Source organism: Pinus tabuliformis, chromosome 2_2, assembly GCF_031772625.1.
Source record: "Pinus tabuliformis cultivar Carrire ecotype Pingquan chromosome 2_2, CPIR1, whole genome shotgun sequence".
NCBI lineage: Eukaryota > Viridiplantae > Streptophyta > Pinopsida > Pinales > Pinaceae > Pinus > Pinus tabuliformis.
The window spans coordinates 915,348,758-915,370,054 of NC_142300.1; the positions used below are offsets into that span (position 1 = coordinate 915,348,758).

At 34.6% G+C, this 21,297-nt stretch overlaps 1 protein-coding gene across 1 annotated transcript; it reads right to left on the reverse strand.

The window, feature by feature from the left end:
* Positions 1 to 6,368: 6,368 nt before the first annotated feature.
* LOC149196011 (methyltransferase FGSG_00040-like) lies at positions 6,369 to 8,588 on the reverse strand. The gene has a single exon (XM_089408105.1). It carries the CDS (start codon positions 8,586 to 8,588, stop codon positions 6,369 to 6,371), a length of 2,220 nt encoding a protein of 739 aa, XP_089264231.1.
* Positions 8,589 to 21,297: the final 12,709 nt, after the last annotated feature.

A 21,297-nucleotide genomic window follows, 5' to 3' on the forward strand; every position in this document is an offset into this window, starting at 1 on the left:
GTTTCACGAGGTAAGTATGTCAGATAAGTGCTTAAGAAGTTTAATATGGATCAATGCAAAGTGTGTTTGTTCCTATGCAACAGAATGTGAAGCTTCATATTGATGATGGTTTAAAAGAGGTTGATGGTACATTGTACAAACAACTAATTGGAAGTTTGAATTATCTTACTACTACTAGACCTGAGATTGCATATTTAGCTAGTGCGTCGAGTCAAATTATGACAAGACCTATAAAAATCCATTGGAGAGTAGCGGAAGAAGTACCTAGGTTTCTTAAAGGTATAATTGATTTTGGTCTGAAATATACTGCTTCATTTGATGTTGAGCTAACAGGTTACTCAGATTCAGATTGGGTTGGTAATCCAAATGATAGAAGATCTACTACAGGTTATCCATTCAGTATTGGATCTGGGGTTATTTCATGGAGCAGCAAGAAGCAACCAACTGTATCTTTGTCAACTATAGAGGAAAAATATAAAGCTTTGTGTGTAGCAACTTTTGAAGTTGTTTGGTTGAGGCGAGTTCTTCAATATATTGGAGAAGAACAAAACAAGGCTACAATGATCAAATGTGACAATCAAAGCTCGATCAAGTTGGCAAATAATCCAATCTTTCATGCAAGGACAAAGCATGTTGATGCCCAATTTCATTTTATTAGATAAAATATATAGTCTAAGGTAACTTTTATTGAATATTGTAATACTTGTGAAAATGTTGCTAGTATTTGCACAAATCCCCTTAGGAAGGTGAAATTTGAATTGTTTAAGGAAATGTTAGGAAATCAACCCTTTCTCTATTAAGGGGGAACTTGGAAAATAATGGAGAAAACATAATTGTTAAGATTGTGTTTGTAATTACGGAGTAGTTCCTATTTTCTTGTAGGTTGTTTCATCTCCCTAACTAAATGCCACTATATAAGATTATATTTTGATTGGTTTGTGAATTCAATGAATTTGTTAGCATTGTGGGCAACCTCAGGGTCTCCTCTCTTGAGGGCTGCCAGTTTTTCTCATTCAATTTTGTTTTCCATTATTTCTAGTTGCTTCATAATGATGTTGATGAGAATTAATCCTTAAATGAGCAATAAGAATTTTGGCTCTCCAAGAAATATTGGCCCCTATGTATGCTTTTTGCTAATGATTATGAGTGGGATTAAACTCTTCAATATAGTACTTTTTCTTTCTCCCTACCTCCTTATCCTGAATACTCTTGTGGAACTTATCTATAACAAATTTTTTTTATCTCTTTACTGTTTATGGGACACATGTTCAAATAATAAGCCATTTACTAAACCAATTGTTATTTTGCCACATCCAAGTCTTCTTTATTTTGCATGATATGTCATTAAAGACAACCTTAGGCCATCTGACCTCTTCCATTTGCTCAATTTCTTTTAAATACCTTATGGCTCGCACCATAGCAATTGCTTCAATAGGAGCAACCCTTATTCACTTAATAAGATGGCATAAGGAACTACACTTTAATTTTGAATTTGTTTGTAATCAAAAACTTCTGAATTTTCTCAATTTGTTTCCACTGCATGTCGGATGCTGCTCGCCCATAGTTCACAATAGTAGAGAATCGCCGAAATCACTAAAAACCCAAAAAGAATTAGAGTGGTTTCCTAGTCCCGTAACTCTATCTCTCTACACCTATTTTAAAAAGCATAAAATGCTTTCCAACCCCTCAAAGTTCTTTCTTTCAATAGTCATCCTAGCTTAAATTTCTGTTGAAGTTAGTTCCGAGGTATTTGTAATCCACAACTTTTTTGAGAATGTTGCCTTCAAAGTAGAACTTATGCTAGTTATTTTGTTAAAGAAAACCACTACATTTGTTTTGTTAATATTTACTTGCATCCCTGTCCTTCTATAAAAATGCAAAAGAAAATATGTGAAACATGTATGTTTCAATTCTATAAAAATTCTTAGTTGACAAGGTTCAAATACAACAATATTTAATTTCTCTAACCAAACGAGCTATATCTTGTTGACTACATTAATATAATGTATTATTAAAAAATAATTTAAAAAAATTAAATTACAAATATAAATATTTTATTTTCTTAAATTTACTTATTATAAAAGTATACAAGGCTCGAATTCAACCGCATTCAATTTCTCTAACCAAACGAGCTATATCCTATTCACTACTTTAATACAATGTATTGTTAAAAAAATATTTTAAAAGGTTAAAATTACAAATATAAATATTAACTTAAAATATTCTATTTTTAAAAAAATTCGCATTATAAATTTGAAACAAAAGCTAATATTTCACACTATTAAGAAAAATTTAAAAAAATAGTATTTCACCTTATCAAAAAAAAAAATAATACCAAGGAAAAGTTTACAAAAATCTATCAAAAATCTTTAATTTTAAAACCTGCATAAGCACATATAAAATCTCAGATATATGAAACTCTCAGACTACGTTCTTATTATGCACACCAACACAAATCCTGAGCCGATATGCGACCACCATTTGGAGTGTATAAACTGGATCAAAATCCTTCTCAAATCAACCTGAGAAGAGCGAGTCTTAGACATGGATATTTAAATAAATCTGAGGTTGATCTGGATATATACTACTGGTTCAAATAATTATTAGCTACGTCCTTACCTCCACCATGATATCCCAAGAATAAAGAAATCAGGACTCACATACAGTACCAGAAAGATGATGGAAACCCACATGAACGTGTGAAGAGTATGCTCAAATCTCGAGGAACGGCTTCTTGCGAATAAAGGAAAGATCGTAATCATCCACACCAGATTTGAGCTTCCCATATTCAGCAACCCCCTGAGTGTTTCCAAGAACTAAATGGAAATGTCCCATCGTTAAAGCATCTTTTAAATTGTACGGTAGGTTCGCCTGAGAATAAAATATGTAATCTGATGATTAAGATTGCGAAGAAAATGAATATCAGTGACACAGTTAATGTCAACATCAACTTATTAACCCCGCCGAATCGCCACAATTTGACAAGCACTATTTCAAGTCTACACATGGTCCTTGAAGCGATCATTGGAATGAAAGGAAACAAATGTATTCGATTCCAATCAGCCTAGGTTTAACAGGGCCGCAAAATAAAGCTAGGGAAGTTTTATTACTTATTTTTTAATAAATTAAAAGATAGGAGTACAACAAAAAAAACTAGAAAATTATTTATATATTTTTTATACTATTAATTAAATTATGTATTAAACAAGATAATCAAAATTTAATCATTTATAATTTAAAATATTGAAAATTTTGAATTCCAATACCAATATAAATCATATCTTCTGCTTAATAAAAGAATAAATAAGTAATACACTAATATTCTTTTATTTTAAACATTAAAAAATATGTTAGTTATTTTAAACCTTAAAAAATATGCTAGTTAGGAAAATGGAGTGAAAAACACAATTATGTAACAAGTTTGATTGAATATATATATATATATATATATATTATAATAAGATAAAAAAATCCATTATGGTAATAAAAAGTTATATCACTATTATAATAAAATTGATAGGAGGGAAAAACAATCATTCCAATGAGTTTGAGGTAAAGTTGATGAAAAAATAAACGATTTATTGTTTCTTTAATAATTTTATTTTTTAATTGTTTTCTAATTTAATGAAAATTAAATATATTTATATTAGTTTATAATGGTTTTAAAATGAATTTAATACTTATATGTTAATAAGTATATTTATTTTTAAATAAAATTTTCAAAATTTTAATATAATTATTCATAATTATGGATGAATGATAAAGAATAATTTTTATAGAATATTATTAATAGTATATACAAATTAAAAATTAAAAATTATTATTAAAGTAATTATGTTTTTTTAATTAAATTTATTAATTAAAAAAATGTTATATGAGTTATGGCTTTTTGATGATGTAGTATTAATAAGCCTTGGCATTGCTATATATATATGATGATGATGATGATGATGATGATGATGGTGGTGGTGGTGGTGGTGGTGGTGGTGGTTAATGTCCACGAGACCAAATTGGTCTATCAAACCTATAATTTTCTTAGTTTTTAATTCCTAGTCTTTCTTGGCGAGATTGGTGCTCTAGCTTTCTTTTTTTTCTCTACGGTCTTCGAAATTCCTTTATCTTGCATCTTCTTCATCTCTTTTGGTTCTTGAGACATTGGTGTCTTAGCTTCGCGATCTATTGTGTTCGTCCTTTTGAAGATAGTCTGAGAAGAAGTTTGGTCTAGGAGATCTACTTTGCTGTTAAATGGAGATTTATTTTGTGCAGTATTCAGATCCTCATAACTGTTGATTTGTTGGGCGGGGCTTTCTCCCTGCTTGTCTTGAGAGTTGTTTCTTTCGTGCCCGATTTCTTGTGATTCAGAGTTTTCTCTAAAGTATTCTTCTTTGATGATAGTGTAGCGTTCTTTTTGTGCTCATTCCCACCATGTAGATATCTGGTGGTTTTTTCTAGCATAATTTTTCTGGGAGGCTTTTGGGCAATTTTTGGCTAGATGGTCTGTCTCAAAACAAGATCGAATCTAAAGATGGCACTTTCATAATCGAGTTTCTGGTTCCACATATAGTCTTTACTTGTTAGGTTTATTTCAGCTGGGAATCCAGTGTTGAAGTCCATTTCCACACAGATGCGTGCATAGGTGGTTCTGGCATATTCCTCTGTTTGTGGACACTTGCAGTAAAATTTTCCAATTGCATTTCCAATGGCTTTTAGCGAGGAGAGATTTCAGAGATGCAAGGGTAGGCTTGGCAATCTCACCCAAGCTGGTGCTGAGTCGAATGATGGGTTCCATGGCTTCATGAATAGGCCTGATTTTTCCCAAAACCAAGGGCCGGAATTTAGAATACATTGTCTGCTTTCAGGATTTTCAAAATCTACTATAAAGAAACCCCTACCACAGGGGTAGATATTAATTTCATAAGAAATGACAGGCTTCCATACCTCCAAGATCCAATTGTGGAGGGTTGTCAGCCGCGGCCAAAAACCATTGAATCGACAGATTAGGGCACTTTCAGAAAACTTCAAAGCCTCATCAAGTGAGGTCTGGCCTCATCAAGTGAGGCCTGGACCACCTGAACAGTGGGAGCTGGGGCTTCAATGACGATATGGCTGATGAGCTAGTAGCTATTTTGGCGAAGCTGGAAGCCATATTTTACTTGCCCGAAGAACCCAACCCCAGAGAAATAAGGCAGAAGATAAGATTAGATCTAGTTAAGTCAAAAGTCTTAATATATTTTTTAAACTTTAATTTATATTTTTGTATATATATTTATTTACTTAAATTATAACTAAAAGATTAGATTCTTAATCGTTTATAATTAGTTAAAAAAATATCAATACTTATTTATATACTTTGACTCTATTATTTAGTTTAAGGTTAATTAGAAATATTATTAGTATTTATTTATATTTATTTAAAAATTATTTAAATTAAAAAATATATTATTTCTTCCAATTAAGTATAGTGGTTTCTTTAGTAGTTAGAATGATTTCTCTTCCTATTTAAGCTGTTCTCTGTTTCTTCATCTTATCTTGATGATGAACCACAGAGGTTGGTAACAAACTTTCTTCATCATCTTATCTTGATGATGAACCACGCAAATTGGTACCAAACTCTTCATCTTATCTTGATGATGAACCAGACAAATTGGTACCAAACTCTTCTAATATAATTTCTACCAAAAAAATATATTTCAAATATTAAAAATTTATATGGTAAAATAAAATAAATTTCTTAAATTAAAAATCTTATATATATTTTAAAAATACATATATATTTAATTTTTATATTAATTATTTTTACTATTAATATAATTATTATTATTTTAAATATTATAAATTGATTTCACATTTATAAATATTTAATTTATATAATTATACTGTCTACTGTTATTGAAATTTTAATTTATATAACTATACCAATTTTATTTCGAACCAGGTTAACTGTATTTTAAACATTTTATATTCCAACAACACGTAATGCAATTTCAATGTTTGTGAAGAATTTTAAGGCATTAAAATAGAAAGACTGATTTCATAGGTTAAAAACCGAAGAAAAACTTACCCGTACAGTATTGCAATAATAAGGAACAATTCAACATTATCATGTTTCAATAACCTAACCAAAAAAGAGATCCAATTATGATATTATATCTCTCACACGCATCGTGCTCTGAACGTTTAAAAATTCTTCCGAACGAGCCTCAGCACTCCCGCCCCAAAATGATATTCAGACAACTCTGATCCTCCTATCTCCGTCGAATACTCGCCATACCATGAAAATCGAACTACTTACTCGAAATATTTAAAACAACTTACACCCAAAAAATGGCTCTCTGCGGAGATCATCATCAATGGCGGTTGTACTGTTACTAAAAGAGATGGCACTGTGAATGTCGTAGTACGAGCGCGTTGAGAACATCTTCACGATGCCTTCCAAATACTCCGGTGCATGCCTCCCTCGCCTGTTGTGTAATAGACACTTCACTTTCATCCCGTATCAAACGCTTGGCTTCTTTTAACTGGTGGGCTACCATGACCAGGGTTCGCATGTCCCCCGGCACAGTATTTTGAATGGCCTCCATTACTTGTCCTTTTGAAGGAACGCAGTCCATAAACGTTGTGAGGAAGAAGTCGTTCGACTGTGTTCCAGCAAGATATGCAGACACAAATGACGCGCTAATCCAATTTCTCTCTTCTTCCGTTTTTAACAAGGCGGAATTCCTGATAATCTCCTCTGCCGCTACAAAAAGGTTTGCAAATTCTGCGCATGTCGGAAGATCCGCGTCAAAACGCTTAGTGGACCTTGCAGCATTGATTTCCTCCAATGCTTTGTCATGCATTTCCTCGAACCGCGCGGTTATAGGCTCCAGGTCTGCCGTCAGAGAGAGCTCCAGAACGCATCTCCTACAATTGCACTTGAAACCCCAGCTTTCGCACATGGTTTGGCGCTGCGGCAATGGGACGAGGGTATCAAAATAGGAAATGGTGATTTCTTCTCCTGGCTTGATGGGCTTGGAAGCATGAATAAACATAGCGCTTCCCACTTCCAGCCTGCTCGAGTTCGGTAGGCACGAATGGTTGATGAAGGACGGCAGCAGCCAGAGTCCGACAAAATTCGTGCCTCGTTGGACGAGTCCGCCTTCATATATGTTGGACTTTGCAGCAAATTTCTGTTCGACTCCACCGAATGAATTCCGACTTATAATATCGCGTATACGGTTATTATCTACCTCCAATTTTTCTTTTCCTGCTGCTTCGCTGGCAGACATTTGGCCCTCTGTCTTAAACAGATCAATGGCTGGAACATCCAGGCTACCAGGCTCAGAGTAGTCGCGTAAACTATAAAGCTGGTGGAGCAATCTCTGCGATTTCCTGGCAGCACTGACGACGGCGGCAACAAGATTTTCTTTAGTAGTGTTTGGCCGGTGGGCCGAATTGATCCCGGCGGAGTCATCGTCTTCATAAGCAACTGCAACAGCGTTGCTTACCAGCAAAAGCTGCCCGGTGTTTATTTCTCGGTTGGCGTAAAGCCCCCGACCGTGGCCGTCTTTGGTCATCTTTATCTCTACGGGGCCAATAAAATCGGCCACTTCAGGGGGAGAAGATGCGCGTCCGAGCATGTAGTCCGAGATGTCATAATTGCCATTCCTGCTCTGGGAGTACAGAGTCTTGGCTTGGCAAAGCGCGTCTTGTATTTCGATAATGGTGGGGCTGCCCTTGTGAGCTTTTTCCAAATAGCAGCATGCGGCCGCATACTTCCTCAGACCAAACAGAGCGCGACCTTTCATGTAGAGGGCATTCAGATTCGTGGAATCGATCCGGAGGGCACTGTCGGAATCCTCCAGCGCGAGTTCAAATTCATTCACCTGAAGCCTTGTCTCTGCCCGGTTGGAATAGGCGAGCAGTAGGCAGTTGTTGACAGTGCCATTGTCGTTAGATGTCGTCTTCTTGAGCTGAAGCAGAGCGGCGTCGATGCATTTCGTATAATGTTCGGCCGCTGCGTCCCATTGTTTGTCTCTGAAGCAGCCGTTGCCCTTCTGTCTCATCTCCTCCACATCCACATCCAACAGGCTCTCCGCCTGCTCCTCCTCATTTACGAGCATCTCAACGTTGGCAGGATTGTCAACACGGATTGCGAGGCTACCGTCGTCGGCGCGATTAAAGTAGGGCTCCCTGATGGCCACCTTGGCTCCTTTGGGGTAAAGCATCTCGACGTTCTTCTGCGAATGAGCCGCATTGTAGATTGCCAGCTTGGCGGCAAAGCCATTATTGTCTTCAAGTACGGTCATGATAGCGCTCATCCTGAAAGACTCAGCGCAGAGAGTACCGTAGAGAACGCGGCCACGGTGGACTTGCCCAACCTGCAACTCAGTTAAAGAAATGGGTTCCAGTCTTTCCAGCGAAACCGAAGAAGCTGCGGCGCTGCTGCCAACGGGATCCGTGGAGGACAAACTTGTTTGAACTGATGTCGCCAATCGCTGACGGCTTGAGTCGTGAATTTGGAGAAGCGCTTGCTTATCGAACCTCTCAGAGGTATCTTCCTTACAAGTAGTTGAATGCGAGGCCGTTAAGCGACGCAGGTTCTCCATCGTTCTGCTCCTCCTCTTCTCCCCGGGAATATTGCTCTGCAGCTAAAAAATCAATCGTTAGCCTTTTTGATCCTCCCCTCTCCCAAAATCACATTTAAAGACGGAGAAAAAACGTAATCATGCCATGCAAAAACCGTCACACGGATGAATTTGAAAGGTCGGAATTTGAAGGAAGCCGTTGTTATGGTTCTGCGAGTGCCCTTGATTGCCGGTGCCAAGAACGGCTCAAGATTTGCCACGTGTATACATGATAGATTTGATTTAAGTTTCCATATTTTACCGTTGGGCATAATGAAGTCATACAATCTATTTACGAGAATTTAATGATATTCGAATAGGAATCTCATTTAATTAAAATTTAATTTTAATTCCTAATCTCAAAAATTTTCTCCTTTATGATTTAGAGATGGGATGAAAAGTCATTTTCCCACCTTTTTATTGATTTTATTTACAGTAATATAAATAGAAATGTTGTTAATATAAATCATTAACATAAATAAATATATATGTTATTAATATAAATCAGTGTTGATTTATTTTAATTTTGGATAAGGACTAAATTTTTCCAACTGAACATTTTTTTTAGTGCATAATTTGAGGGATTATATCTTTCGAAATGAAAACTTATTTTTTAACTACAGAATTTGCAGAATTTGATGAATGTTTGCACTTTGAAAGATATCGGGTGAAGATCTCTGGACATTTCATACATCTCGAGTTAAGATGAAGATTAAGTGATTTAATTTCTATAAATATATGACTAAGTTATAATGATATAATTTTTATATAACAAAAAGTATTATAGTAATTTTAAAAAGATTATTGTTCTTTAAAAAAAATTTAGAAGAGTTATTTGAGAAGAATTTTCGGTAAAAATCATATAGAAATATTTTTCCGATGCATTTGGAACCAACCAATGTGGTTCATCGCCAGGACAAGTTGAATGAGCAGATCTTGTTATGCATTATAAATGAGCAGATCTTGTTATGCATTATAAATAGATCGGGCAGAATGTCCAATGACCAAATTTCCACATCAGGTAACAGCTAAAATGATAACAGCTAGATTGACCAGGGAACGGCTAGTTAGACCATGAAGGGAATAATTTATTTAATTAAGTTCAATGACTAATTTCTTAATAATGGAGCATTTTTATAATTGCAAATATACGTTAGACCATGAAGGGAATAATTTATTTAATTAAGTTCAATGACTAATTTCTTAATAATGGAGCATTTTTATAATTGCAAATATACGTTAGAATAAGCGAGTTAATATATTATAATTATAAAATAAATCAAGCCATAGAGATTATATTTTAATTAAATATAAGTTAATTATATTTTAAATAAAATATAAGTTAAGGGACATTTAAATCTTAATTTAAATTAAGAAAATAAATGAATAAATTAATTGGTTATCAAAGATGTTTATAAATTTTAGTTAGTTGAATAAGTTAAAAATAGAATAATCTATAAATAGTTATTTCTATTTTAAAATAAAAGCTAAAAGACCTATATTTATGAATATATTAAAATAAATAGATTAGTATCATATTTGAAGTCAAAGAGTATCCCTATAAAAATATTAGAGAGATTACAATATAGATTATTAAGGGTAAAAATAGTAAAAAAAAAATAAAAATAACAATAAAAAATAGAATAAAAATAAATAAATAAAATTAAAAATAAACAAAAAAAAAGTTTAATAGTCAAAAGTAAATATGAGAGAATTCAAGTATTCAAAAAAATAAATAAATAAAAATAAATAAATAAATAAATTAAAATAATAATAATAATAATAAATAAATAAATAAAATAAAATAAAATAAAATAAAATAAATAAATAAAAATAAAAACTAATAATAATAATAATAATCATATTAAAAAAAATAAAATCAAATAAAAATATTAATATTAGTTTAAAAGTCAAAGGGTTTAAATATTAGAGAAATTAAGGATTCGAAAAAAAAAATAAAAAAAAAATAAAAAACCCAAAAAAAAAATACTAAAGGGAGAAAGCCACTAGGAGGAGAGGGCTGGGACCTAACAACTACTGATCTTCCAGCCATCCTAAATTCTTAGTTATAATTTTATGTATTGTAATATTTTTTTTTAAATTTTATAATATTGTTTAAACAATTGTTTATCTTATTCATTTGAAATAATATCATGGAAAATCATGGGTTGTCAAAACTAAAGTTTGAAAATTAATTTGACTAAGTCAAAATGTTTACATAACATGACAACATCTCTTCCATATATTTACTATGGGAAAAATTAGTCAGTGAGAGAATTATTACTAACAAAACTAAACAAATTTCACATAATATTAATAGTTTAATTATAAATTTGAAATGTCCTTTGGAGCAGCTCAATTAGAGATCTAAGTAATGTGAGGGTTAAGAAAACTAAAATGTGTAAGGTTCAAATCTTGGCCAGAAGATTCTAGGTTTTAACCCTATACAAAAATTACTTGCAAACTAATTCTTAAAAATATAAAAAAATACATAGAGAACATAAAAATATAGGTTTACATAAAAAAAATCTTGATATGCTTCCCCACTAGCATAGAAGTTGTTGCCCACCTACAACACCCCTACACCCCTACTGCATCGGATTCAACGTAGCAATTCTTCGAGCTAAACTTGGAAAGAATACAACACATAGCCAACAAAAATTAGCTTGCAATCAAAACCCTTACCACTTCCAGGCTTACTCTATTTACAATTATCGATTGGTACCAAGTAAAATATAATTCTACGACCCACCTGCTCTTAGTTTGATGTTTTAATCTTGCAATTCATTTTTTGTTCTTCTCATTTTTCCTCGTCTGTGCATATGTAAAGTAGGTTATTGGTCAATTCTTTAAATGGTTTACGACCTTACTGGTCGATTCTTGGTATTTGAGAAGAAAATATCGATGCAGTAGAAGAAGCCCTCTCTGCAAGCTCAAGTAAATGGCTTTCCGAATTCGAAGTTTGACTGCGTATTTTATTTCTTAACTTCAAGGTTGAGGGTTTTATCCTCAAATATGCTACTTTAATTTTTCGCACCAAATCCTCTGAGTTGTAATATCTATGTGCAGGATCAAAAAGACGGTGACCTTCTTCTGTCGCTCTTACAGGTAAATTCGATAACCCCGCCCTAACTTGCTTTTCTTTGTTGACGAAAAGCCACAAGCTCACTGACAGATTTGTTGACGAAAACATACAGGTGCAACCTGCACACATTACTATGAACAAAGTTGGATTACAGCGATGTCGACTTCCCTTAGTTTCTAGGTTTTAATACTTTCTCTTTGTTATTGTTTGGCTACAGGTCCGAGAGGCTGCTGCAATTTTAGGCTTTGATTTACATTAGGAAATGTGTCTTTCCTTCCAAAGGATGATCTCTTGTATTTTTGTTATTTTGATTAGTTGAGTTGGTGGGTATTAGCCATGTAGCCTTAAAACCCTGGTTGGTTATTGAAATTAGTAGAATTTGGCTTACACTTGCAGAATAGCCTTCCAATTATTACGATGTAATGCATAGACTGGTTTAGTTTCTCTGTCAAATGTTTGGTGATTATGGCCTATGGGATTGGTTAATTCAGTTCTAAGAAATTACTCTGGATACACTTGGGAGTATTACAACTATTAAGTTCTTCCATTCAATTTTTTCATAATAGTGGCAATTATTTTGATACTATTTGATAGTTCTTACAAGTCGTTATTTCCCTTCAACGAGTCTTTCTTGTTAACCATAAGGGTTTATGGTATACAATTATTAGTTCCACTAATTTTTGTTGTTGTTTAGTTCTTTCTTTACGGTGGGGTCTTAATTCGACATGTATGGGAACATTTTTTTTAAAATGTCTTGTATTATTATTTTCAATAACAAGAATTTATGATGGGAATATTTTCTCCAAAATGTCTGGTATTATTATTATTTCTAGAACAAGTTGAGGTCTTATAGTCTGCACTTACAAATTTTGTGTATAATACGTATCTACATGTTCTCTTTTTGGTTAACCCTAAAAGCTTTTAATTCTTATTTGAGACATTAAACATATATGTTCCCTTTAGTTGGTAGTTCAAATATTTTGTTTTGTTGTACTCCAAATTTTCTTTCTATAAGAAGAAATAATTCATAGAAACCCTAATTTTTTCCCACTCAATGTTTGATTTTATATGTTGTGAAACAATAATATTTTTATTAAATCTAGAAGTTCGATGCGACATGCTTTTAGGACTTGTCATTTCCTTTCTAGATTAAGAAACAGGATTTATGAATGTTCCGAGCTAATGGAATGTTCCGAGCTAATGGACTAATGTTTGTTCAGGCATGGAACTAACCTAATCTAGTCGTATTATATTTAATACACATTTTCAGGAATTTAAACTCACATTGAATAATCATTGCATAATAACTCAGTAAATAATACATGGCAGAAAGAAAGACAAGCATCCAAAACAAATTGTCACTAATCTGCTCCTCAAACAATCGAGTCTACCAAAAAATTAAAGGGGATAGAATGTTTCACCCAATTAATGAGAATTAGTATGCTTTACTGAAACTCATCCCGAGTCAGCTTCATATCTAGAACAATTTCCATGACATGACCATACAGGTCCAATCGTGAACAACTCAGACCCCAACAAGGCTAGTCTAGGTCTTTAACTAAGCACAAAGGCTTCAATTGGAATTCCACTGGCTAACCAACTCAAGAATTCCTTACTTGGAAACGTCCTGCCTGTTAGGATATTCCGACACATATGAAATAGTTGAGTATGACTTGGTATAGTGTAGAGTTAGGTAAAGTGCATTTCTTTGCTATGTACTTTTGTAACTTACAATCCAACGGTCACGATATGCTCCAGACATGAATTGATCCGACGGTTCATTCTCTCCTTGGTATTACCGACACTTGATCTGTGGCTTAACACCTGATTGGTCCATGATCTCTATTTAAAGAGCATAGAGGGTCATTTGTAGGGTGACTGATCATGAGAGAAGCTTATGTAAAATTTTATTATTTTATTAATAAATTGCTTGAAGTGGCCACGTTGGCTTAGGTCGTGGACTGTTTCCCTCTTTGAGGGTTTTAATCACATCAAGAATACTGGTGTATTGATCTGTGATCTATTTGTGAGCGGTGTCCTTTGGTGTTCTATCTAAAGAGCTTACCCTGTAAATTCCTACATGGTATCAGAGCTATTTGAGGGCCGCATTCGTTGGTGATCCAAATCTGAAGCCAGTACAACTACATCCGACTTCCATTTTCTAGATCTATTATTTATGACTGCTTTTGGGACGAGAGGGCTACTCTATGGTGTTAGGAGCATCTCTTCCAGTGAGGAACCCCTTTCATTAAAAGTTTCTGATAGCCCTAGATATGTCAATTTTAAGATCTGGAGGTATACAATCTTTATTTTTAGTTTTAGTTATTCACCTCTGTTTATTTCGGTTTATTTAACTCTCTGTTTTTTATTATTGGATCTATACCTTTCATTTCTGCGTATGTTCTTTGCTCCGTGACTCTGTGCTATCTAGGCAAATCAGAAATAGAAATGAAGAAATTTTCTCATGTGTATGCTCTTTTCCACAACGCCTTAGTGTGATCTCAGAAAATCAGAAACATTAAGAAAAATATATAGTCTCCGGAGAAAGCTAACTTCAAGCCATAAGGTTTGGTTTTTTTTGCATGTTCGTGTTGGGTTGTGTGAGTTTTCGTTTTGTAAGCAAAAATAGCTTTTTCAAGTAAGCACACACCCCAAAGTGTTCTAACCCATTATAAAAAGTGAGTCACTTATAATTCTAAAGTCTCTTTATCTTTTATTTAAGTTACAATTTAGTGGGTAGCTCATAAAGTACCATTGTAAAACCAACTTTCACTTATTTATAAATGTGGGTCACATAATTTTTTTTAAAGTGAGCTAATTAGATTAAGTTTGGAAAGGGGGGGGGGGGGGGGGGTTTAAATATAACGTTATCATTTACTTCCGCACATTCACACACTTCGTCGGCATCTTCAATAACTTTTCTTCAAAAATCCATAACTTCTTCATCCGGAAGCCGTTTTTTTTAATCAGCCTAATTTTTCGAGATATTTCCATTGGAATACTTAGTTTCAGCATCTATAGTTTCATTTTCTATTAAACTGGAAAGTCCATGCCAATTTATTCTTGACAGCACCAACTACTTCCAATGGTGGTCCTACATTGTAGATCTACTTAGAAGTAAAGGTCTTTACAAAATAGCCTCAGGCCAAGAAACCAAACCTAAAGATGAAGATAAGGCAGCCAAATGGGAAAATAGGCAAGATCAAGCATGTTGGTTGATAGGGATGTCTATTTCTCTGGACCTTAGATTCCATATGCAGAACTTGATACCCCTAATGAAGCAATGAAATAGCTCACTAAATTTTTTGGAATTAAAAATGAAATTAGAGCCCATCAACTCAAAAATGAGTTGCTTACATTGGACCCCAATAATTTTTCTTTCATTGAAGATTTTTTGTTCAAGTTCAAGACCCTTAGACTTCTCTTGGAAGGTGTTAAGGTTAAGAAAGAAGATGGTAGCCTTATCTATTCCATTCTTACTAAGTTGGGACCAACCTACTCTATGTTTGTTTCCACCCTCCATTCTATTAGAGAAGCATTTATTTATCAAGGACAAGACTACAAGTCCCCCTCTTTTGATGCCTTTTGTGATTCTTTAATAAGAGAACAAGAAAAAACCTTATATCTTGGTCTTCTTAATCTTAGAAACTCTTCTAAGAAAGCCTTAGCCGCCCAACAACAACCAAATTCAAAGAAACCTAAGAAGCCGTATCCTAAAAAGAATGGTCCTAAACCAAACAATGGTCCTAATCAATTTCAGTCTCAAAATGAAAAATCATTTCAACAAAATTATAAAGCAAACAAAAACAAAGGGAAGAAGACTGGTAGACATTGCCACTTTTGTAATCAAGATGGCCACTTAGAATCAAAATGCTTTAAGAAGATTGAAGCCTTGGAAGCAGCAATGAAGATGCATAACATCCATTTGGAGCACTCTTCAACTTCAACTTCATCTTTAGGAATATGACTTTCTACATGTGGTTGTCAAGCATCTCGGTCTGGTTATGCACTAAATGTATCTTCTTCTTCTCATTCTCATGAGTGGCTCATTGATTCTGGAGCTTGTTATCACATGGCGAAAAACAAAGCCATGTTTTCTTATTTAAATGATCGTAACACCAAAAATATATATGTTGGTGATGATAGACCTCTTAGTGTTGTAGGGACTGGAATTGTTCATCTAGATAATGTTCAATTTAATGATGTATTATGTGTTCCAACCTTGTCCTGCAACCTTCTATCTGTATATCATATAAGTCATTCGGGTGAAGGTAAAATCGTTAAATTTTCACCTCACGATGTTGTAATTAAGGACCTAAGAGATCCTAGATAGATTTTAGCTACTAGCATTGTTGATGATTCTACAAGGTTCTATAAGTTTAACAACTTTGGGTCATCAACTCTTCCCTCGGTATTTGTTGCTCATAATGATGAAGTGAGCAAACTTTGGCATGAGCAATTTGGTCACTTAAACTATCGTTCCCTTCAAAATTTATGTAAAGAAAATAGGGTGACAGGTCTCCCTATGGTATCTTGCAGAGATGGTGTTTGTTCTGGATGTGTACTTGGAAAACATCATTGAGATAGTTTTGAAAAATGTGCCTCTTGGCACGCCTCAACCCCTTTAGAACTTGTGCATAGTGATTTATGTGGTCCATTTCTAGTTGTTTCATTCTTTGGCTACAAGTGTTTCTTAATTTTCATTGATGATTTCTCCAGACGCACTTGGGTATACTTCTTAAAACTCAAGAGTGAAGTCTTTAACATGTTCTTGGCCTTTAAGGCCTTTGTTGAGAAGCAATCTAGACATCAAATTCTTAAGCTATGATATGATAATGGAGGAGAATATGTTAACAAAAAATTCATCAACTTTTACACTAAGCATGGAATTCAATTGCAACATACTATTCCATATACTCCACAACAAAATGGTGTAACTGAAAGGAAGAATTGCACCTTAAAGGAAATGGTTAATTGTATGCTTCAATCTAAAGGACTTAGTCTTAATTTTTGAGCAAAATCAATGAATTGTGCAAATTACATAGTAAATCACGCTCCTACTAAGGTTTTAAAGAATATCACTCCAGAAGAAGCATGAAGCTCAATTAAACCAGATGTCAATCACTTTTGTGTTTTTGGAATTTAAGAATGGACCCATATTCCAGATGAGAAACATAAAGCTTTAGAACCTAAGAGTGAAAAATGAATTTTTGTTGGATATTCTGAAGATGTTAAAGGATATAGACTTATTCCACTTAAGTCCAAAAATGTTATCATTAGAAGAGATGTAAAGTTTTCTTAAAATATATTGACCTACGAGCCTAGTTCGGTGGATGTGCCACCTCTCTCTATCCCTTCTACTTCTGGAAATATTTCTTCTTTAGATGATGAAAGTGAGGATGACAATCCTCCCCCACCTTCTCGGGATCCACCTTCAGCTCCTCAGCTTCCAAAATGGGTCTGTGCTACTTGGGATGCAACTGGCGCTCTTGCAGGTAATTCTACAGATCATCGACGTACACGTTCTCAGTTCGATAGAGCCTCTTCTTTACTGGCTCAAGCTTTAGTGAATTATGATCCTAACACCTTTGCAGAAGCTTCAAGCCATTTAGATTGGCATGCAGATATGAATGAAGAATATTTTTCATTATTGGCAAATGATACATGGGACCTTGTTCCTCTTCCAAAGGGATGAAAACTTGTTAGATGCAAACGGGTTTACGGAACCAAGTATGAACTAGATGGAAAAGTTGATAAACATAAAGCTCATCTTGTTGCTAAGGGATTTTCCCAATTTGAACGCATTGACTATACTTAAACCTTCTCCCCTGTTGCCAAAATGAACTATATCCGCCTTGTTCTTTCCCTTGCTGCCTCTTTCAAATGGGAAGTCCATCAGATGGATGTTAAATCTGCCTTCTTTTATGGGGACTTGCATGAATAAATCTATATGGAACAACCTACTGGATTTATACAAACATACTCTAGCCTTGTATGTCAGCTTAAGAAATCTCTTTATGGTCTCAAGCAAGCCCCTCGGGCTTGGTATGCCAAAAGGGATAGCTTTCTTTTAGATATTGACTTTTCTAGGTGTCATTCTAACAATACTGTCTACACCAAGAAAGTGGGTAAGTCTCTTATCATTCTTGTTCTTTATGTTGATGGTCTTATCCTTACTAGTAGTGATCCAAAACTTATAAACCATGTGAAGTCTAGCCTTAAAAAGAAGTTTGAAATGTCAGACTTAGGACACTTGCATTATTTTCGTGGTCTTCAAGTCTTGCAATCCAAGGAAGGCATTTCCCTTTCCCAGTCCAAGTATTCCTGTGATCTTCTATGCCACTTTCACATTGAAGACTGTAAGCCAGCCCCTTCTCCCTTTCAGCTTGGAGCCAAACTTTCAGCCACTTGTACTTTCCCTGAAGTTGATGCTACCTTATACCATTAGCCTGTAGGAAAAATTTTGTATCTGACCCATACCTGTCTTGACCTTTCCTTTGTTGTTGGCCTTATTGCTCAGTTTATGCAAAACCCACATGAAAGTCATCAGAAAGTAGCTAAAAGAATACTTTGTTATGTTCAAGGTACAGTTCAGTTTGGGATTCATTATAGTGCAGAAGCATCTCCTCTATTGGTTGGTTTCACTGATTCCGATTGGGCTGGTGACTGTGATGATCTGAAGTCCATTGTAGGTTATATCTTCACTCTTGGTTCTGGACCTATTACATGGGCTTGCAAGAAACAAAGTGCCATCTCTCTTTCTTCAACAGAAGTAGAGTATCGTGGCGCCATAGAAGTTAGTAAGGAAGCCTTGTGGCTTCGTCAGATCCTATCACGGTTTGGTTTTCAGCAGCAGAATCCGACTACACTTTGGTGTGATAATCAAAGTGTCATTCAACTATGCAAAGATCTAGTCCAACATCAGCGCAGCAAACACATTGAACTACACATTCACTTCATTAGAAAGCTCATTCATGACCATGTTCTTGAAGTGCAATATTGTTCAACAGATGATCAGGTTGCAGACATCTTTACAAAGGCTCTCACAAGGCACAGTTTACTAAACTTCGATTTATGGTTGGAGTTTAGGAAGTTGTCACTAAGGGGGGATAGGCTCTAATGCCTCCCTCCTTCTCCTATTGTGTCATATTTGTACATCCTTTAATCCTATCCCAAGTTGTTCTTAAGGGGGGATGTTACGATATTCTGACACATATGAAATAGTTAAGTATAACTTGGTCTAGTGTAGAGTTAGGTAAAATGTGTTTCTTTACTATGTACTTTTGTAACTTACAATCCAACGGTCACGATATGTTCCAAACATGAAGTGATCCGACAGTTCATTCACTCCTTGGTATTACTGACACTTGATCCGTGGCTTAACACTTGATTGGTCCATGATCTCTATTTAAAGAGCATGGAGGGTCATTTGTAGGGTGACTGTTCATGAGAGAAGCTTATGTAAATTTTCATTATTTTATTAATAAATTGCCTGAAGTGGCCGCATTGGCTCAGGCCGTGGACTGTTTCCCTCTTTGAGGGTTTTAACCACGTCAAGAATACTGGTGTATTGATCTGTGATCTATTTGTGAGTGGTGTCCTTTGGTGTTCTATCTGCGGAACTTACCCTGTAAATTCCTACACTACCTCCCTATGCAACTTCTTGTCTAAGGGTGTTCAACTTACAACTTTATTCTCTTCTCTTGGGTCCCCTTCTAACTAGGCTCCAAGATAACAAGGTTGCCTCAGGTTTTCTTCCCTCTCCCATCTTGGCTTCCTTTTCCTAAACAAAGATAATTTATCTCTATGGAGAGTAGTTTGGGTAGGAAACTTCCTCTGCCGTAATTGCCTTTCAATTCTCTGGAATACGAGACTCTATTTTAGCATCAATTTCCACCTTAATTTTGTTGCTAACTATTTAAATTCCTTTATTAATGAAAATTAGAACATTCATGTTCATATATTATTCATATCATACCTTTAACATGGTCCATAGTTTTCCAAGTAACTTAACAAAGTAACTCAAATATTTACACATTTACTAAGGGGTATTATAATGTTACAAATAAATTTATTGCTGAATTCCAAAAGAAAAAGAATAAAAAATGTAGAATGGTTAGGATACACTATTAACTTGTCATTCCATGAATTACATTCTCAAGAGCTCAATGGATGTAACACTTAGGAGTTAGTTAAGTTCAACTTGGTCTAATTTCTTTATTACATAAATGTGTGTTTTTAATGTGTTTCTTTAGTATGCATTGGCTGAACTATAGTTCGATGGTAATGGTATATTCTAGACCTAGAGTGATATGATGATTCATATTCACCTTCATATTGATGGATATTGATACCTAGATTAACTTGATTGGTCCATGATCTCAATTTAAAGAGTGTAGAGGGTTAAGAAGGATAATCAATTGTGAGAACTCCCTTATGCATTTTATTTATTTATTTTTCATTAATAAAATTGCCTCAAGTGGCTACATTGGATAGAGCCGTGGGATGCTTCTTTATTAGAATTTTTTAACCATGTTATAGGCCATTTTGTCACATCAAGTCGATAGGCCTACAAACTGGATCCATCAACATCCATGAACACCTTGTCATCATCCCTACACAAATCCCTAAGCATAACTCTCTCAAATCCTTGAGTTTATGACCTTGGTTGCTTCATTCTAGTGCTTTTAAGGTCGAACACACCCTATATCTTTATAAACCTACATTCACAAACAAGTTTCTCAGTTCTGCACCTGCTAGGATTAGAGGAGGTTTTCTTTTGCTGGGGGTGCATTGATTCTATAATTTTGGGTAAGAAAAAATAATCTTGAAGATTCTTCTTCTAGAAACTTACAGGAGTTGTTACAACTATTTACCTTCGATAAGAACTTTGAATCTTGTCCTCCCCTACCTTGGAGTTTTCACCTGTTATCTCTTGAGCTCATACTCCCATCAAGAGGATCTCAATCCTAGATTGGTAAATGGATAAGAATTCCTAACTACCATCCTCTCTTATATATTTACTGTCATCCAAAAGCTAAAGGTTAGCTTTTGGAGACTAATCATATCCTTATGTTGTTACTTTGATCATAAGAGAGTTATGATTTGATCCAGGTGGATATTGGTGGCCGCCCGCTTATTCCACTTGGACCCTCACCATTGTTTCTTTCATTTTTTCAGTTTCCTTAATTGTAGCACAATTTACTATTTTTGGCAGTGTTTTGGGTCCTGAATTTCTGGAGTTGTTTTGAGGCCCTAAACAACATTTTTTTTTGGCAAAATTCCTATAGCGATTACAAATTTATTCACATCAGTAGTTGTATTTCTCGGAGACATCTTTCCAATGAGGTATCATATGTGTCAAATAGATATAAGTTACGACCCTCAGAAGTTGGCCGCCCAACTAACCCCAACGGGGCCCATAAACTCTTGGTGTTACATCTCCTTGGGTTAGGGTTTTGGTTGTTTACGGTTTTCTCTTATTTTTCAATATTAAAACGGCCCTTGGGTGTCATTGTAACTCAATTTAGAGGCATGTAGCCACCACATCTCTTCTAAGAGATAAGCTACCATCGCCCATGCTATCTTATTTCCATTTTATTTGTA